General features: G+C 41.9%; 1 protein-coding gene across 1 annotated transcript in view; it reads right to left on the bottom strand.

Annotated features, from left to right (window-relative positions):
* LOC138505064 (mucin-19-like) overlaps positions 1–26,333 on the bottom strand; it is a 424,600-nt gene that overhangs the window by 324,898 nt on the left and 73,369 nt on the right. Inside the window, exons 42-43 of the mRNA XM_069625388.1 lie at positions 21,829–21,943; positions 21,163–21,377 (exon numbers count right to left, since the gene is read on the bottom strand). Of these exons, the coding sequence (XP_069481489.1) occupies positions 21,163–21,377; positions 21,829–21,943 (330 nt within the window). The remainder of the gene's footprint in view (positions 1–21,162; positions 21,378–21,828; positions 21,944–26,333) is intronic.

A 26,333-nucleotide genomic window follows, 5' to 3' on the forward strand; every position in this document is an offset into this window, starting at 1 on the left:
GACTGTCTACTATCTGGTGTTTGACACAATGGTTGAGACAGCCCTGCCCGAAACCGGTATGAATGCAGCTTGGAGTGTTGAATGGTTCGGTACTTGTCCCAAAACACATAACTTGGTGTGAGTGTCTGGAGAGAAGTGAATGGCCTGAATACCTCGTGTGCCTGATTGGCTGCCTGCCTGCATGAATGCCCATATTCGTGATTGGATACTTGAGTACGACCCAGCAGAATGAATGGGAGATCAACAGTATATCTGGGGACCTCTCACTGCTAGGAATCGTGTTCAGAAGCTGAAGTCCACTACAACGAGTAACTGGAGTGAAGATTAACCTTGAGCCCTGCTGGATGAGAAGAATTACTGTTGCTCTCCTTCGCAATCTGAAAGCTGCTGTGCTTCAAGAACTGACCCAGAGAGGACCTGGTGAGGTGCCCTCTTCCCGAGCTACGAGGGACCTTCGTGCACAGCTGATCTTTGCCTAAGCTCCCTGGTAGACAGACCTTCGACAGGCTGCCGACCCGATACAGGGACTGCTGCGGAACTCCAAGGAGAAGCACCCGGACTGTTGTCCGTCACTGTCGTCGACCGCCGTCGCCGACTGGAGCCACCGTGCTCCCGTTGCCTAAGAAACTTCATTGATCCAAGGACGCTCTCGTCCGCATTGTCGCCGCTGTATCCTGCTGGAGAAGGCCTGACCGTCGACACGCCGAGGTGCATCCACCGGTGGGTTTCCCGCCACCCAAAGACCACAGAGATGCCGACGACTCGACGCCCTTGCTGGGCCACAGTTCTTCAACTCTTTGCAGTCCAGAACCATCATCACCGAGGTGCCCCGCATGCCTCTTCCTTGCAGGACGTTTACGCTTCCCCATCAACGAGCACCGCTAGGAACGACGCGGCCACTTCACTGTCGTAGCTCGACCTGTTCTCCGTCAGACGTTCCACGACCCATGACTCCTGCCTAAAAGGGAGGACACTCAAGAAGGGTTGTCGATTTCCCTGACGCGGAACGCTACAACACCAAGGTACTTTGGGGTTGTAGAACTGTTGGGAAGTATAAGGGTGAACAATATATGGACTGGACTTGTATCTTTCTTCTACAGGTTGCCCAGGTGGGGAATCTCCACACAGAACTGCATCTAGTGGTAGGGGCCAGTATTCTGCCAAGTGTTCAACCATCTTGCTTTCCTTCCTCTCTCTACTGCTGGTTTCCTCTTTATTTTGATCTGTGTGTCATTCTGACCGTATGCACTTGAATAAGATCTAATAACGTTAGTGGTACCACTTTAGAATTTTACATATTTACCATTGTTGATTTTCGGCATACAAAGTGAGTTATCGTGATTGTGTATATGACCTTAAATATTAATTATATAAAGACTGTGTTTTAACCAATACAGTGTGTGGACATTCCTTTGTGGGTGCTCGGGGACTACACTGTACTTAAGAACCAGCTCGCATCACCTCCTGAGAAGCTAGCCCTTGATTGCTCGACTACGTTACCATAATAGAGAATCTTGGCAGGGGTCTCTGTGCCTCCCCTCTTCCATACAGAGAGCAGAAGTGTAGACCCTCCCCCTCCGGTCTTTACACTCATCTGTCAAGTCACCTTTGGGGATACGGATTCTGTACGCGAGGCTTGGGATGGTGACCTCTCCTCCATTTTTTTACTTCAATTTCCTACCGTAGCACTGGGTCTGACCGGAAGGCTTTAATTAGGATTGCCAGGGCTCTGAGATTTACTCTCCAGTTGGGACCGGGCTTGGCAATAACTGGGATCCAAATTAATCTCGAGCCAGTTGAGGATGTGACTGCCCATATAAAAGGCAGAAGGAACACCTTGCACGACCCAACAATTGTGTTCTATGCTTTTGTCACCTCTAGAAATTTTGATCATACAACTGCTAAGCAGAAGATGTTTGGAACGGGGCCCATACCCATTGATAAACTGACCCTACAGCAGGTAGGGTCTGGTCTTTTGAGAGTTTCTTGAATAATACTTCGCTGATGAAGCTTTCTTCGCTATTCAAGTCAACTCGGGCGTGGACATACTCCTTCCCATCATTTAACTGAATCGGAAAGAAGAGCTGTTCGCCCTTCTTCTGAATGCCAGCTACACTTTGTGCTGGTTGGTTATCAATTTTGGCTATAGAATTGGGATTTTCAGATGGTGGATTGGTATCAGATTTCAAAGTATTTCCTTCCAGTGCGGAATGCCACTTGAGACTGGAAGGAAAGTTGATTTTCAGAAATGGAGAGAAGTTCCCATCACCAGTTTGTTGTCCCACAGCATAATTGTAATGTCGGGTATTTCATTATTCTGAAGATGAAACTTGATTTGATCTGGTTTTTGTTCAACCATGTGGCATGTGCCATTTAGACTAACATGGTTGACACTCTGTTTTAATTTGTTTGGCCTGTGAGTCTGGGTCCAGAGTACCTTATTCACACAGTCTATTAGGGGAGACAACCTACGGAGGATGTCATTCCCTAATAGACAGGGGGTTCTCTCTGGAGCCACGACTATGAACAGGTGCTTCATCTTGTGTCGACCTATTTTAATTTCCAGCTCTGCAGACCCCTCGACAGGAATTTCCTTCCCGTCGAAGTTCTTGAGTTGTCCAGGAAGAGGGGTGAGAGGGATCTGATATCTCTCCCCCCTTCCTGAATTTAGCTGCTCAAAGGCCCTCTTTGACAGAAGAGTGGTTTGGGATCCAGTGTCCACCAGTGCTGGAATTGCACATTGCCCTTGCACTTGAACGGAGGCGTAGAATCTACCTTCTTTCTCTTCCAATGGGCAAAGGTAATGGGCATTCTGGGCAAATTGTGTAGTCAATTTCTTGATTTTTGACTCCGATGCAGGGATAGTTTCGCCATGATTCGGTGTCGGAGTTGGGGAATCTGACAGAAAACTTTGGCACATCGCTATTTGGGGAGTTTCGGGCTCCCCCTTTTCTGATTCTGGGCTGCCCACCCCCCCCCCCGCAGTCAACAGAAGTGATTGGTGAGGTTTGGGGTTTCTCTTGTGCTGGTTCTGGGCTGCCCCCCTTCTAGGAGGCGGTCACCCGGAATGGAGTGGGTCAGTTTGGGAATCCTCTTGTGCTGGTTCTGGGCTGCTCCCCCTTCTAGGCGGGGGTTCCCAGAATGAAGTTGGGTAATTTGGGAATCTGAAAGGAAAGTTTCGCACTCAGGGATTCGAGGAGTCTCGGGCTCCTCCTTTTCTATTTCTGGGCTCCCCCCCCCGCTTTTTAGAGACAGTCACCATAATGGCTTTGGGGAGCTGGGGAATCCCCTTTTTCTGATTATGGGTTGCCCCCCCCTTTTTGGAGGCAGTCCCCAGACTTAGTTTGGACAATTTGGTTTCCTTGGTTATCATTCTGGGGTGCAATGATGAGCGGTTCTTACTCAGTCCCCGCATTCACCTAGTCTTCATTCGGATCTCTTGGGACCCATTTTTCTTTGGGAGGAGTTCCCCTGTCCCTGAAGGAGAAAATATTTTTCCCAGAATCCTCTAAGGATTCCTGTTCTTCAAATTGGAGGACACTAGCCTCCTCCACAAAATGGGTCTTTTTGGGTTCTTTATTTCTCCTACACACCCTGTGTTCCTTGGGTGGCAGGTTTTTTGGGGCAGGTTTTTTGGTTCCAGTTCCTGGGTGTCCAGGGGCTTTTCACAGGTAAGGAAGGAAGCTTCCTCTAGGGCTTTATACGTCCCTTCCCCCCGTGCCTCCTCTTCTGGAACTGGTGAGTTGTCAGGGTGTTCCCCCGTCATTGTTCTGGAGTACCAGACCCTTGGTTTGTGGGGTTCTGAGCCGCCATGTTCATCTGAGGGTTCTGTTGAGCCCTAAATCTGCAACCCAGATCCTGGGATAGGTTCTGGACTTGAATTGGCGCTCCAGTTGTGACACCCATTCCAGCTGGTATGGGAGTCTCTGGTAAACCCTAGGTGAATCACGGGAAGGGTAACTATCCCTTCTCCCATAGTACCCTGGGTATGGAGAATGTTGGTAACCCTCCACCCTTGGCCTCCCCTCTTCCGGATGCGGCTGTCTGGGCTCCTGAAAGTGGGGAAAGAATGGAGGGTTGTCCTGCAGGTTGGGGTTTTGTGGGTACCAGGGAAAGAAACTCAACCCGGCATTTGGGGGATTACTGCCCTCCTGGGAAAGTTAGGAGGAAAGTTTCCTGGGGTGGTACCTACCTGGTTTGATCCCCCCTTGGGCGGGGGGAGTCCACACAAACCCCAGGATTGGTCTATTACCCTTGTATCGGGGGCTGATGTAATCAGGGGAGTTACGGGTCCCATTTGTGGGATCACCTCCTTTACTACCACCTGTTTGGGATTGGTCCGAGGGCCTTCTGGTTCTTTGATTGGATGTATTTGGTACAGGTATATTTCTAGGCCCCCCCATCCCCAGATCTAGAATGGGGGCAACCTTCACCTCCTCCACCTTAGCAGCAGCAGGGGTGTTGGCTGGTTTGGGGTTTTTGTTTGTGTTTTTGTTATCTGCCGGTTTCTTTACCTCATAAATGCGGGTCGCCTGCTCTATGACCCAGTCCAGCGATCTTTTCTCATGAAAATCCCTCACCAGCTGGGTCATTATATATTTTGGGAGGGCATGGAAGAAGGTGGTAATGAACTCCCGACTATCTGTGTGCACCCTCCTGGTGGTCTGTGCAAAGGCGTGTTTTCAACTCCTGCACAAATTCTTGTGGGGCCTGATCTTCCCCGCACTGCAGATTGTAGGCCGCCTTGCAGGCCTCTTGGGGGTTTCTGTGTGCAGAGAAATGTTTCAAGACCATCTTAAGTGGTTCTGGTCCTCCAGTCCCGCAAAGAAACTGGAGTATTCAGGGGAGAATGTCAATTTCACATACTCCATGCGATTCTGGCTGTCCTTCATAAGAAAAGTATCCATCATTTGCTAGGTGTTCCCAGACTGAATACTTTGCATTTTTATGATATGGAGTTATAACACTCCTAATGGCCTTGATCTGCCTAATGGGATTTTTGTTCATGGCTCTCTTAAGTTTGTTTGCCTTCTTTGTTTTAGTCACCCGAGTCCATTTGCCCTCAGACTTAGAGGCGCTGCTACTGGAGGTGGCTTCTTGATCCTCTAGGCACTCCCTGATTGTGCGAGCTTGGGAAGGGCTCTCAGAATGATGGGGCCTAATTTCTCTTTTCCTGTGGTGCTCAAAAGAGTCTGACTCCTCCCTGCTCCCAGGATTTGCAGAGTATCTCCCCTGCTGCCCTAACTGGGGCTGTCTTCAGGATACTCTTTTATTTCCTTGAGTTCCCCACAAAATTTCACAAACTGGTCCCTTGGAAGTTGGTATTTAAGCGGATCTAATTCTCTGAGCCTCCCTTCATAGGAGTCTTCCTGGTCAGAGATATCAGCCCTAATATTTGGGTATCTGTGCAGGGATGCCCGTCCATCCATTTCTGGGGGGCGCTTATCTGTCAGTCCCATCTTACCAAACCTATTGAATTCTGCCAGCCCCAAGGCTCCCGGCTTATGTGAGCCAGTAGACATGAAGTTGGCAGTGTTCATGGTGTTGAATGGGTTTGAGTCCCTGAGTACAGAGTTCCTAATGCTATGTTCAGGGGTTGCCCTCTCCCTCTCTACCTGTTCAGAGTCCCTCCAGTTAGAATTTAGTCTAGCACCCTCTTTCTCCAATCTTGCTACCTTTTATTTTTCAGGCCCTATTTCCTGGTGATAAGCATCTGAGCCTTTTGTTCATCTATCAAGGCCTTACTGGTCTCAATGACTCGCTCTTGCACTGCTACTTGTTAGTGGAGTCCATCAATCTTTTCACAGAGGGCCTCATTGTCCCTCTGCGCTTCCTGCATGTTTTGGGAGTACTGGGACATTCTCTTTTGCAAGTGATTCATCTCCTAAGTTTGTGTGTCATTGGCTTGGGTGTTCTCTTTCAGAGCACCTTCTACCCATCTGGTGTGCTCTAGTAGCTTCCCATGCACTGTTCTTAGTTCCTTTAGCTGCTGGAGAGCCAACTTACTTTCCTGTAACTCGGTTTGTAACTCCCTTATTACCTGGCCTAGAGCATCTTTCTCTTGATTTAGGGTGCCCCTCTGCTCCGCCAGGTCATCTCTTTGTTATTTGATAGTGTTGAATTTCTGGTGCTCCTGATCAAATTCCTCTTGATAGTGGAGGTCTTTTACAAGTAATTAATGTTTTTCCTCTTTCAAGGTTTCTATCTGATTTTGTAGGGTAACTATCTGTTCTGCGCAAGCTCTATTATAATTTAATTGTTGCGCCAGCTTCTGTTGACTCTGTTGCAGAGAGTCAACCCTTTCCTTACACTTCTCTTTCAGTGCCTGTACTTGGGTGTCTTGCTCTGCATTATCCTGCTGTTGGCAAGCCAAATCCTCTTTTAATTTGGTGACATAATCTCTAGATTCTGCCTCCCATTCTTGGCTCTTCTCTAGCCTTTGTTCTGCTGAGTCTAGGTCAGTCTGGATTTTTTCTAATAATTCAATTTGATTCTGTGCCAGAACTGTGTTTTCAGCATGCTTTTCCCGTATCACTCCTAGGTGGAGGTATAGGTAGGCCTCAATTCTGCCAATTTTGCTATGCTCCTCTTTAACTTTTGGGGCCATGTATAATTCACTAAGAGCTTGGTGTAATAGGCCATTGTCCTGCCATGTATTCATGTTCATGGCAGTGACCTGTTGTGTGATTTCCTGTAGCCAGACATGTTCATCCTGTTCTGGCCACTCACCTCCGACAAAAAGCTTGTGCAGGGAGTACTCACTAGCCATACTGATTTCTACTGGAACAACCATTTTGGAGATGTTTTTTCTTTATTCATTATTTTGGGGTTGATTTAATTTTACTTTTACAGACAGACCTGGTTTTGGAGTATTTGTTTTGGGAGGCGCTTGTACAGTGTAGCACAGTATTCCAACCCCACAAAGTATTACTACTCTGCAGGTTAGTCTGCTGTGTTAGACAGTCACGGGTGGTAACCAAACTCAATCCCGGACCAACCCCCAAATCTGTTAAGGATTTCAATCAGGCGATCCACCCTGGTCTCAGCCTAGTATGGGGCGCACAACAGAAATGCTTATTTTGTTATATATAGGTTCAATACTTGAGAGATACACCACTCATATCACACCCCCTTTTCAAATACCCTGGGTCACAATCGACCAGGAACCAGGCTGGTAGGTAAAGGTAATATTTATTTATTTAGAAATTCAAGAAAATCATACACTTTTTTAATATATGGGGCAGAAATCACCAATGGGGTTATAAGAATAATATGAATGTAAGCAAAGCACTTAGTTTAACCTTCTATTGACACAACTAAAAAACAGCAGAGAATAGGAGCACTTTTGATTTTAGGTAAGATAGCACTGGAGTTAGAATTTCTCCCTGCAACATTCCCTCAACCCACAAATAATCAATTTTAAGTGGATGAACAGAAGCAGCAGGTAATCAGGAATGATAAATAAGAAATAGAATAGAAATCTGACTTTACCTCCCCAAACAGGAGAGAAAACAGATTTAAACCCTGGCAATGCTAAAATGACACTCGGAAATGGATGGATAAACGATGAATCTGTCTAAAACTCTTGAAACAAAAACAATTCTTTTCTCGAGCAACACTGGAAAGATACTAGCAATCACAAGCAATGTATTGAGCAAAAGCATACAATTCGAAATTGAATGGAAGATTGAAAACCGTTTATAACCAAAATGGCACGTTGTAAAATTACACACTTTTGCAAATCCCGCCTGAATTTACCAAAACGGGTTTTAATAAAAAACGGGTGAAATATTGTATGAAAATGGAATGAGGTCTCTAGCTGTTAAATTGAGTGAGTTATGCAAGATCTAGTGAGGTGCGTTTTTGGAAAATGAAGGCGCGAAAAACGAACAGAAATCGATTTTGACAAGGACAGTTTTACTTTACGCTGCGGCATTCAGGCTAGGCTACCAGCTTGATACACAGGAAGCTCCGGAGTTGATCCGTGGAATCAACCCTAGCCTCTCCGCGCCCGCCCTGGCGGACCCAGTCCGATCACCCGAGGGAGGATTAAGGGTTTAGGATTTCACAAGACAAAATGATTAAAGACGTTATCACTAGTGCAAGGAATCAAAGGCAGGGTTTCAATAATGATTCTGACAATATTAAAGTTATCAGGATATGGTTGAATGACTTAGAGATTGGGATGGAACAAAGCAAGGCAAGGGTTACTATGTTTCTATGGTTCCTATTGATACTCACAGTCCACTTTTAGTTTGGATTTTGGACATTCCACGGTTCTGGTCGCCACACGGGTCTGGTCTAACACAGGGCAGCCGGACAAACCCAGCGGGACAGAGTCAGTTGGGCAGGGACAGGATATCAAAGGATAGTTCTTCTGGACTGGCAGTTCTGGTTACTGGATCCTATAGGGCATCAGGATACTATCAGAATAGCAGTGAGTGGCAGCAAGCCAGGTAAATTCAGGATGCTTCCCCAAAACACTACAGCGCTTCCCTTGGGTATGTGGATTATTTAAGAACTGAGGCCTAGCTGAAGCAGGATCAGCAATTTCGTGGCCTTGTGGTTGGGATCTGGAGTTTAGATGGATAAATGCAAGATGAAGACAGGAACAGATAGGAACAGAACGCCGGCGTAGGAATCAGGAATCAGTGTGTCTGAGTGCTAGTCAGGGGCCCTTATTTATAATGCCAGATGACATCATTGCAGTATATGACAGGGGAAGGATTCACTACCCACACCCCTAACAATAGGATTGGGCAAGGGCATAGTCTCCGCTTTGCTCACAATTGGTTGGATATCAGAAAAGTGATGTCATGTTTATGAGGTGATTATTACTGTATCTAGAAACTCCCACACTTCCTTTACTGAAAATCCGATTTTGCCAAAAACATATATTTATGCAGGTGCCACCTCTTAGTAAATCAGATACACAGGTTACATATTTTGTGCAGCACAAATTTGTCCAAACGTCCAGTCTGTGCGACCTGGTTTCGTCTTTCTGACACATTTTGGTCATGTTACACATTAAAGATTTGGCCTAAAATTCTACAATTTGATACACAAATGTGAAATGTCCCCAGGGATGTATGTACAAAATGTTATGTTTGCCACATTAATACTTTCTTGGGAATCCGTCACATTTTGTAACTTCTGTTCCCCATGCGGGAATGAGTTCTACCAAGTTTTAAAAGATGGCCCGCGAAATTAGATTTAACACTGCAAACTTTTAAATGTCTGATAATTCTTGCTACAGAAATAAGAGTCTTTAAAGTTTCTTTATAATATAATCTTTGGCACCAAACGGCAGTCCCTTTGTTACTTGAACCTGTTTTTTTTTTCCTTCCTTCAACTGCTAGCAGCTGTTATTTCCTTCCAGGCAAGGGGATTTCCAGTCTTAATTGAAAGTTTTATTGCCCTTTCACACTTGACAGGTGAGTGTCCCAGGACTGCTATTGTCCCAGCCTGGAGCAAAGACGAATGTCTGATGAGCATGTGAACTGTCATTGTCCTATCCCATTCAAAGTTTTTCAAGCTTGTACTTCACACCTAAGTGTCCTGGATGATTTAGGGTGTATCTCCCTTCCTAGGAGGAGTTGCATAGCTGACAACTGGAATTTCATGTTTCTGAGAGCTTGCAACTCCAGCCTATGTGTTTTAAATTGTTTAATTTCTTACTTTAATTCGGTTTGCAGCTCCTCAGATTGTCACTGTCTTGGCAGCTGTAGTCATTTTCCTTGCAGCAGGATTCTTATCTAAAGTATAGATACAGTTCTCCTGGACCTGGCTCAGAGGGTAAAATGTCTCTTTGAAATGCTGCGCCTGTATACATTTTGTCAAGAAATAAATGCGTGTTTCCAGTGCGTGTGAAAATGAAGTTGCTTTTGATTTCTCTGAGAGTTGGTTTTAACTGGGCCTTTTTACTCACAGTTGTTTCAGGATGACAGATAAAATTGGGTTCAAAGCAGCATTTTCAAAGGGTGAAAATGGTTTAATTTTGAAGGGGATTTTGGCTTTTGCAGCAATGGCAGGCTTTCCTTTTCACTTGATTCCATATATGTTTCAGAACACACTGGCATATTTTTCAGTGTGTCCCCTTGTTCCATTTTGCCCAAAGTGTGTTGTTGCTGCCAAAAGCAGTTTTGAGGTCCTGGTGCGCACAGGAGCCAGCGCAGCCGGGTTGCTGTTTCTTGCGCACAGGCAGGCAGTGATGTAAGGCAATGCCGTTGAGTGGGTCAATATATCCCACAGAAACCTCTTGTCATCATGCTTCTTCAGCATTATTAGAAGATTTGTACATCTTGAGCCAATTCTTGTATTTGGTAGCCAGCTCAGTTTTAAGCAAATGCTTTTTGGGCCATGTGAGACAGTGGACATTCTTAATCCGTCTATGTCTAAATGAAATCTCCTGGTGGCTTGCTGTATCACCTTATCTAAGTGACCAATATGTGTTTTATCATCTGTGCTAAGGCGATAATTCGGATTTAGGAGGTCCTTTAATACCACCATCAATCTGAGCAAATCCCATTGGGTAGACAAAAGCCAATTATAAACCCAATGTCCATTTGCCTGTACCAAGTGGTTAATTTTATCCATATTTGTATTGTTCCATGTGATGTGGTTTCCGGATGGTTTTATACGGTCCCGCTCTATATAATATCCAATTTTATGTGCTTGAGTACTCAGTGTATTAAAACGTATCCTAATGGAGTCATAATTATTCCAAACATCATAATCCGCATAAACGTAATCTAGGCAAGAGGAACTAATCCTATTCTGTAAAGTAGAATCAAACTTCCTTCCCTTTCCCTTGAGACAAAGAATATCATATATATTAAAAACCTGAGCCCATTTATCATCAGGCTCATCTACTATAAGTGAAAGGGATTCAGTTTCAGTAACTTCTGGAGAGTCCGAAGGCATCATATTATATTTGTTTAAATTAGGGGCATTTAGGTCCCCAGCTATTCAGATGTTACCCCAGGGGCAGTAATGTGCCCACTTGTTTATGATGTTATCAATTGAATAAAGTATTTCACATACACGCTCCCTACCAGGAGGCACGTATATATTTATTATCAGTATTTCTCCAATATGTGTGAGTGTAACACTACTGATAGTAAAAATATTTAAACTTCTTCCAGACAGAATTGGCAAATAGAGAGAAAAAATGTAACCCCTACAGCCAAGCCACCCATAGGTCTGCTGAGCAGACCATGTGATACATGTCTATAAATATCACTATACCCATTCATGGTAAAATCGTTTAGTGCCCAGGTTTACTGGAGAATACAAATTGTACTAGCTCTAATAAGAGCATTGCTCTCTGAATGATTAATACATTAATTTAAAGCTGTGGTGTTCCAGGTGATCCAATTTAATGACGATTGTTTAAAATATGGTCCGTTCTCATTGATGATGATTATGCCCTTGGTACCTCTTCTTCTATCGATATCTGAAGGAAGATAATTTCACCTCATAGTGTCTGGTTTTCCAGAACTCTTCAAATGCCTTAAAGGTAACTGCTTTCTTATGGGAATATGTTGCTTGTATTTAACTACAAGGTTAAGACCCATTTCCATTATTACGTCAGAACAGGAACATAGCAAGGTTGTAATTGCTGGGGAAGTAAGTTCAAGCAGTGCCCAATTAGATGAGCTTTCCCATTTGGGCAATTCAACTCTCATTAGATCTTAGTACGTTACTGCTGAGAGCCGTGGAATTTGTTCCTAAACAGATAGTATATGAGTGTGATTAATAAATATGCTATCCTTTGTGGGATTTATTTCCTCAAGCTTAACCAAATTGCTCAACGCATTCCATTTGATTCCCTCAGATATAATCATTAGTTCAACTACATCACAATTTGGTCTCTTGTCGGAAACCTTAAGTGGAGATAAAATAAACATTGGGCAATGTGCTTCCAGTACTAAAATCAGCAGTTGTTTTAGACTCATTTAAAGCCTTACTAGCAAGAGGGACGTATGGTTGCACAGATCGTCCAGAGGACCTCTCGGTTCGACATGTCTCATTGTCCCATTGCCCATGTCGCGGGTAATGGTTGTGTTTATTAAGGTTAATGGAACAGTTGATTTTATTGGGTAACTAATTGGATGAGGGACAATTTTTTTCTTAGTAAATTCCATCCGTTTTAAACATAGAGGTTTGTTCAAATTAGGAAGTCGATTCAATTCCTTCGTTTTGTCTGTTATGTTTTTTGCCGCCAAGCTTTTCAACAGAGATATTTCCTGACAGAGAATGTTAATAGCGTCTTGGTCATTTTCAGCAAAGACAACCACTAAGTCTTTCTGCTGCCCAATAGGACCTGCAACGTATTTCTGTATTGAAAGATCAGTCAAGTCTACAGTCTTTGCATGTTCTGTATGCAACATATACTCAGTAAATGGACAATCCTTAAAATGCGATTCAATTGCACTACTGCGTTCAGTAATACCAAGGGCCTTGTCCAGTACTTTGGGGGCAAAGTACTCATAATATCCCCCACACTATCCAAAGAAGAATGTATTCCCTGTGGTTCCTCCACAAGCCTAGTGCAGAGTTGGAACAATGCCTCAATTTTTGTCAAAGTGGATAACATGGTGGAGTGAAGGTTGGCAATATTATATTGAGATAAATGCTCTTTCCAAGGTGTATATTAATTCCATCTCCCATCTCATTGTCTGAATATTCTGAAATACATACCAGTGCCTCCAGATTAGGACTTGCTGACAGGTTCGTCTCCTTAACATAACCTGCTTTCAAATGCCCTGGTCCCAGTGATTGCGCTTCAAATTAGTGCACATATTTAGAAGAGATCCATTATTATCTATACTAAAGGAATGAAGCGTGTCACTCACAGTGAATTTACTCGGAGTGTTGGCCGCTAATGTAATACTCTGTGGATCTTGTTCTATTACAGGGGTTGGGTTTTTGGGTTAAAAAAGCCAATTTTTCAAAATTAACACCAGCATCCGGCTTACCCTTTTTCGTACAGGAGGCTATTTTTAATCTATCAAGATGCTTAGAGGGCTTCTCAGTCGTTTGCCAAGTTTTACTGTCTCGCTTCTCAATCCAGTTTGGCACTATCTTTTTGGCTGCATCCTCTGTGATGTAGGGAGGTGGAGATGAAGACTTTCATTCCAATACGGGGGAGACCAACGGGAACAGCTGAGGACAGAGAAAGCCTGAGGAAAGGGCAGGAGCGGGGACACGGAATCTCAACGTTACCCCAGCTGGCCCTAGTAAGCAATCTCAGCTGGGTTTGGTCAGCCCTGTGACACAGCCCCTTTACCCCAAACACCAAAACACTCTGCCTCACTCCGCTCATCAAAACAGGCCAACATCAGTCTGTGATTGATGAGCGTCTTTGAGAGATGGTTCCATTAGGTTGAAGGTTGAAGGGATCTAATGTAAAGTTAGTGACTTAACAGTAAGTACTGAGATTTTGGTTGGAATCACTGAGATGTTTCAGCGCATCATGTTCCCAAGTCCCAGCTTAGACAGTTGAAGAGGGTATGAGAACATGACTGGAGTAGGAGTGTGGGGAGAGGGACAAATAGAAATGACCAGAAATAGAAAATGAGACAAAAAGAGTGAGAGACACATCATGAGACAAATGAAGAACTACGAAAATGTAGAGGGACACACTGGGCCTCATTACATTTTTGGCTATATTCCGGTGGTAAATCCTCTGGAACGTCAAACGGAATTACCAATACCACCACTTGGTCTGGCAGAATTACATCCAGATTACAAGTGTTAGTCAGAACGAAAAGGAGGGTGGGCACCACCAATGTATTGAACAATAATTAGAAGTAACAGATAGTAGGTTCTGTTAGATATATTTTGGGGTTATATCTATTTCTTTGTGGTATTTTCGCTATGGTGGTATTTTTGCTATGGTGGTATTTTGTGGTACTTTTTTATAGTGGCAAGACTAATTATAGAATACTGCCTAATTATTTTTAGCAGGAACAATAACAACAAACAGATGCTGGACTTAATACACTCTGAATAGATGTCTCATGCCTTCCTGTGGTATCTTATGTACAATACCACATTATGCACTTTTGGCTGTTTTCAAACAAATGTAAAGCATGCAATTGAAATACAGCAGATTCATTCCGCCTCTCTAGATAAAACAATTCACTGCGGCTACTTTGCTTTGAGATATTTCTTAATGCACGTCTGCATCTCTCTATGTAAAACTTATGCCCAAATTGTACTTCACAGTGCAAGTATGTTTTTTCTTGCAATGGCTTTCCGCACTCTATCTGTGCAAAGCTCTGCCAATTGACCCTGGCTTCGTGACAAAACTTGGCATGGTAAATATACTTTAAATAACAATAGAACTTTTTGAGTAGCATTCTCTTCACCAGCACCTCAATTAACCTCATATTTACCTAAATTTGTTGGCGATATTCCCCACTCAGCTTGGCAGTGAAATCTTCCCCAGTCTTTATGCCTGCCTCGCACAGGGTCAACCCAGATAAGTATTCTCAAGACTGCAGTTTTTCTAAGGATCGTCAATCCAGGAGAGAGACAGCCACAATTTCAGCTCTAGCCAGCAGACAGTCAGCCTGCAAGCACCGGACTCAGCAACCAGCACTTCTGCCTCCTTTGTCTGCTAGTGCCAGAAGAGGAATGCCCCCCTATTCTGCTTCAAAACCCTTCTTATGAAACCCCCTGTCAATCACGAGCACCTCCCCTTGTCCAGCTCACCCCCCTAAGAATCACGCGATCCGCCTTTCTCACTGTGCTAACTACATTGCTGAAGAGAAAAATGTTTAATTTCTCTTGCACTTCCTGCTCCAAGACAAAGCCATGTCTTTAGCAGAACGGATCTTCACATTTTTCCAGTTAACCACACAGCGCAGATTCGGCCTGCATGTTTAAAGTAAATTTTTCTTTCCCATTTCCAGAGCGCAATCTGCATCCAGTTTATTTCATGAGTTTATTTGCACTAAATGTTATTATGGGAATCTGTTACATGTTAAATGGGGTTGGGTTAATTAGTATGTTAGATTTAGGTTAGTATTATATTTAGTGCTGTTCAGTTCAGTTCATTGAAATAGCATCATGAAGCAAAGTGATCAATTTCTAGCATGTGCTCTGTGCATTGGCATCTATTTAATTCTGTCTGAGACTCACACTGTTGAGTTCAACAATGAGTTTCACACCCTTGGCCCTAGTTGAAGTTCAAACCCTTGCTAAAATGGGAATGGGAAATGGGGGGTCCATATGTTGAAATGCGGAGTCTAAATGTTGAAATGCGACAAACATATTCCTACAGTTCAAAATTAATCAGAGCGTACTAATAAAGCCTCGGCACAAGGATGTACGAAATCCACAAAAGAAGAACTAGGAGGGAATTCCTAGTCCATGATATGCTCTCACTATGCTCTTTAGATAAGATGAAGCTGTTTCTGATTGTTCACATTAAGTTCATAAAGTTTCAGAAATGATAGTTCATGATTCCTTAGTAAAACGTTTCCCAATTACTTTAATTGCATAATAGGCAGTGTGCATCCACAGGTGTGTGTCTCAACAATATTTGCCAATGCAGTTCCGAACCAGTCCGTCTTCAGGGCTGGACACTGGCTGCTACCTGAAGCTACGGTGCTGCAACTCCCATAGCGGGAGGTAGAGATGAATCTACCGAGATAGTCACCAAGATGAGTACAAATTCCCAGATTCTTAAAGGCTTTTTGCACATGGACTGGGACTAGGAATTCCCTCCTACTTCTTCTTTTGTGGAAGGCAGTGTTAATCCCCATTCAAGAAGTCGATAGGACACCATGGGGATTTTGATGGAATTACTGCAGTGGTAATTCCTCTGATTTTGATGATTTTTAGCAGTAAGGCAGTGAAATCTACTCCTGCATTTTGCAGGAGGATTTCCTCCACCTCACCACCAAAGTTGTACGCCGGTGCAGTAATGCAGGAGTAATGCTGTTACCACTGCATTACCGCTGTTTTTCCCCATACCACCATACTTGGGATGAGGCCCACAGTGTGGACCTAATGTAGAAGGGTCAATAAGCCTCAGCTCAGCCCTGGCGTATGAGTAAATGTAAAAGCCTTGAGCCCCAACCACTTAAAGCCAAGATTGGTGAGTACCTGTGCTTCTTTTTTACATTTAAAGCACTGGTGCACTGGGTGGACCGCCCACTGACCTAACATAGGACTCCTGATGCAATGGAACACTAATCATGTGTCAGGAGCTGAAGGTAAATCAGGCCCCCAGTGGCAAAAAAACTGCTGGAATTAGGTCATTAGGAGTCCTTTTGGACTCCATGGAATGCGGAATTAGCGTGATACCGTTTGCATGTAATATCCTGGAAATACCAGGATATCAGGCAGCAGGAATGCTAATTCCGTTTGGTGGTATCCCACCAGTATTGCCAGCGGGATACCACCAAACTCGTAATAAGTGACTTGGTGTCAAACCCTGTAAATGGCATGAATACAAGGTCGTTTTAATGCAATAGCTGGTATGTGATGGAAACAGCTCTCAGATTATATGATTAATAGAGCACATATTAGTAGCCCTTAAGCATATGAGGGCAATAGCTGTAAGATGGCAAATGTCTGAGTAGTGCCTACACAAAATCCCAAACTATTGGTTTTGCCAATGCTTATTTATTCAGTTTGTTTCACAGTGCACCTTTGTATTACTATTGTTTTACAGCATATTCGACATATTGTTTTAAGAATACTGACTCGTCTTTTTTACATTTCCAAGGGAATTTTGTTTAGATGGTCTACGCCCTTTTGAGTGTCAATGTCTGTGAGATCTTCCTGATACAATGTTGTACAACCTTTCTAAAACGTTTTTGTATATCCAGGCAGGTCTATCCACTGTCTCTGTTAACCTTTGAGACGGCAGTGCTGCCCTTGACCTGCTTAGGTGAAGGTTTTCAGTGCATGGGGTGGGGGGGTGTGGCAGGCCACCAGATTGTAATTTCTATTTACATAAACGACAAATTATTTCTGTCGCTGGTCCACAAGTTGCACTGCCTGACATGATGAAGCAGATAACGGAATGTTGGATGGACTAGGGCATAAACAAATTGGTTGAAACCTGTCCTGAATGCATTGCTAGTTTCTGATATCAATGACATGTAGAATTTGTTGATTATATTCACCCAAAAACCGTGTCAGTAATAGGGCATCTGTTTAATGGACAGAATAATGTACTGTAGAATAATATCATAGGGTTGGTTGTGGGCTTGCCGAGCACAGTTCGAATGTCCGATATTAATTTAGGTTACTGTTATTCACAGCGTGGCTAGCTAAAATAGTGATTTCGTTTGTACTGTTATGTGTCACTCTAGAGTCACCTGTAAGTCAACATTGCTTGTATAGGAGTAAGGATAAGAGGATGATTGGATGCCAGGAAGGGCAGAGCTTATTTTACCCACCAATTGATTGGCCATGGTCACGCAAACCCCCTTGATCATTTCCATCCACTGCCTGTCAATCTGTACCCAAACTGCCTCCCCATCCACCCCGTATCTCTTGGAGCTAGCTTTATCACACTGTGATACATCAAACTATTCTTAGTAGGCTTCTAAAAAGATAATGGGCCTCATTACAAGTCAGCCGGTCCGGAAAGAACGGTGGTGGTAAATCCGCCACCACCGTTCTTTCCAGACTGGCTGATCTCGGGTTCTGCAGGCGGGAGGTGTCACTCCCGCCAGGTCAGACCTGGCGGGTTTAACACCACCCGCTTGCAGGCAGACGTGGAAAGATTGGCACCATTACAGCATGGTGCCAGTGTTTCCACTTCCCCATTCCCATGGAGTCTATTGGACTCCATGGGAATGGGGACTTACAGAATTCCGCCTCTGGAATTCCCGGGTCACCGGGGTTCTAATGCCCCGGTAATTCCGGGAATCACAGAGGCGGAATGGTAATACGAGTCCGACGGTAACCTGCCGGTTTTTCCGGCTCGGTAACCGCCGGACTCGTAATGAGGCCCAATTACTTATTTGCAACTGTAAATCAGCTCCTTATGTAATCTTTCTTTTAACTATCTGTGCCTTCGGTCACTTGATTAATAAGCAATGTCTTCCTAGAACTAGTTTAAACTTCAAAAACGACTAATGTCCATTTAAGGTAACTCACTACTTGATCATATTTAATTATATAGTAATGAGAATAAATGAGCAGCTGTGATAACCATGGTGATGTTATCTTCCAGCACATACGTTTTATTTTCCATAGCCAGGGCCATTTGTTCAGCACCCCTAGCAAAAGGTTTAGATACCTATATAATGTATCCCTTCGTCTCTTGCTGAGCAAACAGTATTTATGGTTTCAAAAACAATTATCTACTCAAGGACAGAAGCAGCAACTTAAGAACATCAGTGTTTACTGCTCTTGAACGGGGTGCCATCCAAACGTCTTACTAGTGTCTGTATCTCGTTGCCAAATTAGTGTGCACATAGATGTCCTTTATAAGGTAGTACATAATTGGGCAGCAACTTTTTATTTTTTGTCATTTTACAGAGTTCTAAATGTGCAGGCATGTCTTGTTTTGGCACAACACCAAACCACATAATTCTGTAGTGAGCAAATACTTGGCAAGTGATAATCAAAGCTGCAAAGCTGCAAAGCTGCAAAGTGCCCACCCTTGAGCCAGTCCTTGCCAGTCCTTGCTTTACAAATAACTTTACATTCTGTAACTTATAGTTACAATTGGTACGTGGCCATTCCAGGAATATAAAGCAGTGTTTGCAAAGAAGACTTTCTTTTTTGGAGAAAATAGTACTGCCCAAACATTTATTTCATAAGAACTTGGCACTATGACATAGTGTAAACACAGCCAGGCAAGACTCGCATCCCACCATTAGCCCTGCGTTTCACCCCTTGCACAGGGTTTCGTCAGGCAACAGACTGCAGGTCAGGTTGGCCACCATCGTAGGCAAGTCAAGGTTTACACTAGTAAGCAGTGAGTCTGTTTTCCATATTCATGTTTAAACACTTGAATGAACGCGAAAGTGACAAAAGCAGTGATTGTAACAATGCAAATGGTGCCCATGTTTTTAAATTGTGTAATTATTGGCCTGTCGAAGCCCTCTGTAAGGGGTCGGATGTGAGTCTTGTCTAGCTGTGTTTACAGCATGCTTTTGATATTTTGGTCACTCCCCGCTTTGTAGTCCCATAGGATTTCATAGGGGATTGGAGAAATTACCACTGGTGGTAATTACGCCAGTGGTAATTATTCAGTTTTTCTGGAAGGAACATCTCCATGCAAGTGCTGGCGGTATTTCTAGGAACCTAGCCCATACTCCGGCTGACTAGAAAAACAAGCAGCTATTACATTGCTGTCTGTTTTTTCACTTACCACCAAACTCGTACTGAGGGCCTTTGTTTTGAGATTTCAGGAATATGCTGTAAGGAGTTTGCTAGTGCTGTGTGACAGAAGGGGAGGATTATGACAGGGATCTGCAGTTACTTTTTTTATCAATGTTATTGTTTCCTCTATTAATGAAGTGCTAATAAAACACTGGAAAATGTGCAAGCTGCTAACCACTAATTATTTGCATTGCGGCAGTAATCCATTCAACATGGTAGCTGCTTGCCGAGTTATAATACTGTTTTGGGGGGAAATAATATAAAGATGGGATATACATCCATCTAAGAAGAAAGAAACGGGAGGCACTGGATGATCTAGAAAGTGGACGGCCCAAGAAATTCAGAAGATATAGGGCTAAAAACAAGGGATCATATCAATCCAGCATTTGTGCCAATCTGTGGCACAGGGGCCTACACTTTAACTACAATGTTTACATAGCGCAGGCTTTCATATTACTGTAACTGTGAGAGGGCCATGTAGGGACAGGAAGGCTTGTTGGTAGTAGGGTAGATTGCTTACATAAGTGGTGGTGGTTTATGACTAATTTTCATCTAAACTGCGCTCTTGAGTGCATGAAGATCTGTCACCTCTGCTGAAATGGACCCTGAGTCAACCAGAACTATTTATCTGGATACAGGAAGTAGCTAAATCCGATATCTCAATCACCTTTTCATGATCCAAGCGGAGTTGCCAACAGTGTGTTTCCAGATGACGTTTTAGAGTAGACAACTTAAGCAGGATAAGGGAAATAAAACGATATAAATTAATGCTCCATAGACTTTTTGTGTAAGAAAGATTTCTGTGCATACCAGTGCTACTCGCACGAGCAGGAAGCACTAATTTACATGGATTGTCAAGCTACATTTTACATATAATAACCAGGCAAAATCAAAACTGTTGATTGATGCAGAAAATTTTATTTAAATCGCCACAGAAGTTCTTGAGAGGAGGAAAACTAAAAACCGAAACACGCAGAGGCTTGATTCGTATTTTTTTTTAAACAATAACATCCTTGTCACAGTTTTACCCTCTGACAAGGCAAATGGCAGAAGCAGTTATTTGAGGCACTGCTGAGATGTAATCATGAGGCATAAAAAGAAACATGAAAAACACAAGAGAAATGGCCTTCATCAATTATAACATATGTGGCGCATTCTTCTTGCCTCGGAAGTTAGCTTTACTCCTAAATCGAAAAAAGATACATCCCTTTTAAGCATTTGCTGGGCCTCCATTCCTCCAGAAAGAGTGTAGGGCTCTGGAAGCGATAATAAATTGTTATCTGACTACCAAATGGCCTTCAACGATCTTTAGAGCGAATGACATCCAGGACATGGCGATGTTCTCCTTGGTAATGATGTGCACCTTTTCCAATTCAGATACACACTTGAGTCGTGTGGGGCAAAGGAGCCTATATTTTCACTGTGGGAAATGTGTCTGATTTGCACCAGAGCAACCATAGGGCCCATTATATTCTCAACATGGCAGTTACCTACTATTACGTAGGCCAAAAATCACTAGTCACTCGTCCCCACTTCACACTAATTATGTTTTATGTCGCATTTTGCCTCAAAACAGCTTGAAGCCCTAGTGAACAATGTTACTCTCCTTTTTCTTTTTAAAAAGCTGCCAGGCATGCATCTACAATTGCAACATTCCCAGATCTTCTACATTTGAGGCATCTATATTGGGGGAAACAAGAAGAATAAAGCAGAAAGCTTCAAGACACGTTTTATGAGGGAGCCAAGAGCTGGGTGAATCAAATTCACATAGGATGTTAGTCAGCGACCGATGTCCTTCTTATCGTCTGCGCCTTCTACTGCTTTGCTCCTCAGTTGTCCATGTACCCTCCTGGGGAACACACACAGTTCCCACACAGCCACACTCTTCCACTATGATGTAGAAAGAATCAATTTTGCTGCCGTCTGCGCAAGTCATTTTTACCTCCTGCTTTCTGGTTTTCAGCTCCTGGCAACAAGTGCATTTATGCTCCATGGATTTCGACATAGAAGAGAACCTACCCAGCACAAGACAAAGGCAGACGTTTAGAAAAATTGGCATGAAAATGCATAATATAAAATAATAGAAAGTGTTGGTAGTTTTGTTAGTTTAAGGAGAAATAATTATTCATCATGAAGTATATTTTTCTGATTATCATCAAAATATTAAACTTCATAAACATATTAATAGGAATAATAATTTGTAATAACGTTAATAATACTAATAATGGACATGAAGGGTGGAGATAGTGAAGAAGAATTAAGTGTGAGTCAGCTCATAAAAAAGAGGCTAGATATATTAGACAGACAAAGTGACAATTCTTTGTAAAAGAGAGGAAATGAATTTAGAAAGAGCAACACATTATAAAAAGTGAGATTTCCAGATGCACAACCAATGATGTGAGATGTTATCATGGTTCAAATCACCTCTTAAAGTTCACACCATGGAAACAAATGTAAGTCACTTACTCAGAGGAACTGCTGCAAAGCCCCTCACAGACAGACTTTTCAACGGTTGTATTGCATGCGCCCTGTGAAAGGACAGTTGGTATCGTCCGAGGCTTACAAGATGGCATTTGGGGACCTTGAAGCACATAGACATAAGCATAAGGAACATTAGCTAGACGAGAATGATCTGCTTGACATTTTATGCATTCACAGGAAGAATGTAAAATGCCTTGCACCTCAATTCTCCACTGACGTAACTTGCTGTGAATTAGCATAAGCCACTGCACTGAAGGTATCTGAGGATCTTCCAAGGCCATGCACCATCTCATCCACACATTTCATTATATTAGCTTTCATGCCTTCAAAAGGTCACCTCAGTCGAAGCACTTCCTGTGCAATAATATTGTGGTGAATGTCTCTGCAATCGCAGCACTGCATTGAGGAGCAAGGAGCAGCGACTCATATGCAACAAGTGACATTTGTCAAAAAGCTCAATCCTTCATAGGGAGTAAAGGTGCACAACTATTAATGAGGTGTCCCTTGGAATGCACAGCAAGTAGCAGCATTCTGTCTGAGAGAAGATAACTTCTCTCATAGCCGTGTAGAAAACATTCATATCTCGTAGCCGTTTGAAAGTAGAGTGTCAAGCAATCATGCCTAACCCCGATGAATGTTAAAAGCAGCTCGGGGTTATGCGCTAACGTAGCTCAAGAGCAATGGAGCACTGTACAACGTTTGGGTAGCCAGCGTTTGGACTGGCATTTTTAACAGCAGTGCTGTCCTGTGAGTTGTGGTCTGAGCGTCCATTGGGATTCATAGACCGCCCATCAAGACAAAGAACCAGATTTGTGCCATTAATCACTTATACTGAATAAGAGAAAACATAGATTGGCGACAGGGATGTGCCTAAGCACTAAGAAACTCAATAAGAACTGTTTCTTGTAACATCAAAGCAATACTTGCCATTTCGATTGATACGTAATCGCCAAAAAGGTGCATCTCATACTTACAGTTTAAATGGTATAGTCAGGCACTGTGCGCTTATTCCTGATTTTTAAAATAAACAAAATTCCAGATGTATCATTATACTGTTATGTGTTTATTCATAGAAGGCCTCTTTTCCAATTCACAGAGTGCTTATATAATGTGTTGTTGATGAATGGTATTGTACACAATCAATGTATCCTATTATATTCTCAAGATATACTATACGATATTCCAGTCATAGGATACCTCTTATATTACATGTGGTCTGTTACAGTCAAAATGTCCAAATTACTCTTGTTTGTCCTATTCTATACAAAAAAGTATTTTTCCCATTCTCATGGAACAAAGAAAGTGCCTCATAGAATAAAATATAATGCCAACATATTACCGATTGCAGCATGTGCTTGTGTTTCACCCTAAATGCTGGCTTTTTAATGGCCTAATATCTTGATTATACCAATTCATTTTCTATTTCACAAAGTACATATGATTCATTATCAATTAATGTATAGATTATCATAAAATATTCATTTACAAGCTTTCTCAAGTCCTAAAATCTTAATTCTACCCATTCAGTTTATGTTTCACAATTCAAATACGCATCATCATCATCAATAATCCACGCGTACATCATCATGTGACTTATTAATGTCGAGTTTAATTCCAATGTATATTATGTTTCCTTAGTATATCATTCCATCATTTTTCACACTATGTGGGTGTCCTTATGAATCTAGAAAGATATGAGAGAGGAGAACGTAAGGAGGGAGATTCAAAGGTTCAGATTCTGCTGATTATTAGGTGATATCGTATTTGGTTATCCAAGCGGTGCATATCCCCTTACCTATTATCGTATCATAGTCCGCACATTGGGATAGATAGTATGGTGATGCATTGGTCCAGTTAGGCTAAGCCTCTATATTTAATGGTAGCCTCCAGAACCGTATCTGAAAGACAAACATGCATATATATTTGAGGCTATAGTGTTTATCCCAGAGTTTATTATGGTATTTATAGAATGTTATCAAATGGTGGCACTACCTGGTATATGCTGTTCCTATATTGTATGCATGTGTTCATCCTAGTCCATAGCTTAAATGCGTATTGCTTTTAATTCTGAAAGGAGACATATATGTGTATAAATACTTCTCTTAAACACTTATTCAGTTCCATTGTTAATATGATAGATTATCTCCCTTAATGGAAATGTTCGACTGAGTATCCCATCCATTTAGCTATTTGAGCTTCTCAATTATTTGCCATCTTGTAGCTGGATTGTTATCCCAAAATAGAGATTTGATAGATTGGGAAAAGGTTTTTATATATATATATATATATATATATATATATATATATATATATATATATATATATATATATATATATTCTGATTGTGAGAGGATTTATAATCTAATATCCTATTATGTAAGCGCTCTTTCTTTTTTTGATATTCTTTTAAGATGACGGCATTCCCCATGCAAATGGGATCGCTACCATCTTGAATTCCATTCATTTTGGTTAACATTGTGATGTCACTGGCGGATTCTTCACGAAATGATGACAGCGGTAAATCGCTAGATGCGCACTTATGTTGTCAATTAGTTTTCTTGCCATGTTAAAGACACAACACCTAATTTTTAAAGTGTTGTGTCGTCCTTCAATCTATGTGGCATATTTGAATTTATATGTAAGGTTAATCCACATATTGATTAGTTATTTTAAGATTTGTTACCTATCATTTCTATCATATCAGTACATTTGATATGCAGTATTGCCCCAACCGGTGAGAGTAAATGACATTCTTGCCCAAGTTTATTACTCAACAAGCCATTCATTTCAGTGATCTGTGGATATCGTCCATGGTCACTCCATTATGTTGGTGCATGCATATGTTTGTATGGCATGTATCTGCATCTTATCTGCAGTGTTTAAGCAGAAAATGTTTTAGTTCTGTTTTTGTTTTCAATTCTGTTCTGGTTTTTCCATTGTAGCCTCCATGTTTTCATTATTTGCAAAGTTCTAATCGATTTTTAGGCATAATACAAGTGATGAGTATATGCAAGTAAGCGATATATTTTTAATCTTGCATAAAAATTATGAGTAACAAATCTTAAAATAACTAATGGATATGTGGATTAACCTTAAATATAAATTCAAATATGCCACATAGATTAAAGGCCAACTCAGAATTTTTAAAACTAGTCATGGTGCCTTTAACAATGCAAGAAAACTAATTGACAGCATAAGCGTGCATCCAGCGATTTAATGCTCTCGTCATTTTGAGGTGAATCCGCCAGTAACGTCACAACACCAGGAATGTGTGATGTCACAATGTTAACCACAATGAATGGATTTCAAGATGATGTTGATCCCATTTGCACACGGAATGCCGTCATTTTTAAAGAATTGGAAAACAGATAAGAACACTTAAATAATAAGATATTAGATTATAAATCAACTCACAATCAGAATATATATACATATTTAAAACCTCTTCCCAATCTATCAAATCTCTATTTTAGGATAACAATCCGGCTACAAGATAGCAAAGAAATGAGAAGCTCAAATAACAAAGAGAATGGATACTCAATCGAAAGTGCCCATTAAGGTTGAGAATGTATTTATAATATTAACAATTGAACTGAATTAGTATTTAGGAGAAGTGCTTATAAACATATCTGTCCCCTTTCAGAATTAAAAGCAAGATGCGTATAAGCTATAGACTAGGATGAACTCATGCGTACAATATAGGAACAGAATGGTATTTCAACCATTTGATAACATTCTGTAACTACCATAATAAACACTTGGATAAACAGTCTAGTCTCAAATATATATGCATGTTTGTCTTTCAGATACATTTCTGGAGGCTACCATTGAATATGGAGAATTAACCTAACTGGACCAATACATCCTCATACTATGGATACTAATATGATGACTGTGATATGATAATAGGTAAGGGGATATGCATTGCTTGGATAACCAAATAAGATAACACCTAATAATCCGCAGAACCTGAACCCCTGAATCTACCTCCTTACATTCTTCTCACTCATATCATTCGAGATTCATAAGAACACTAATAACACAGTGTGAACAATTATGGAATGGTGTACTAAGGAAACATATTATACATTAGAATCAAACTGGACATTAATGAGTCACATTATGGTGTATGCATGGATGAATGATGATGATGATGTGATGTATTTGAATTGTGAAATACAAACTGAATTGGTATAATCAAGATATTAGGCCTTGGAAAAGCCTGCATCTAGGATGAAACATAAGCACGTGCCCCAATAGGTAATATGTTGTCATTATACTTCTTTCTGTGAGGCACTTTCTTTGTTCCACGAGAATGGGAAAAATCCTTTTTTGTACACAAAAGGACAGACAAGAGACATTTGGACATTTTGACTGTAACAGACCACATGTGATACAGGAGGTATCATATGAATGAAATATTGTATAGTGTATCTTGTGAATTTAATAGGATATATTGATTGTGCATAATACCATTCATCAACAACAAA

The sequence above is a fragment of the Ambystoma mexicanum genome, chromosome 11, assembly GCF_040938575.1.
Source record: "Ambystoma mexicanum isolate Mex_15411 chromosome 11, UKY_AmexF1_1, whole genome shotgun sequence".
In the NCBI taxonomy this organism is placed as follows: domain Eukaryota; kingdom Metazoa; phylum Chordata; class Amphibia; order Caudata; family Ambystomatidae; genus Ambystoma; species Ambystoma mexicanum.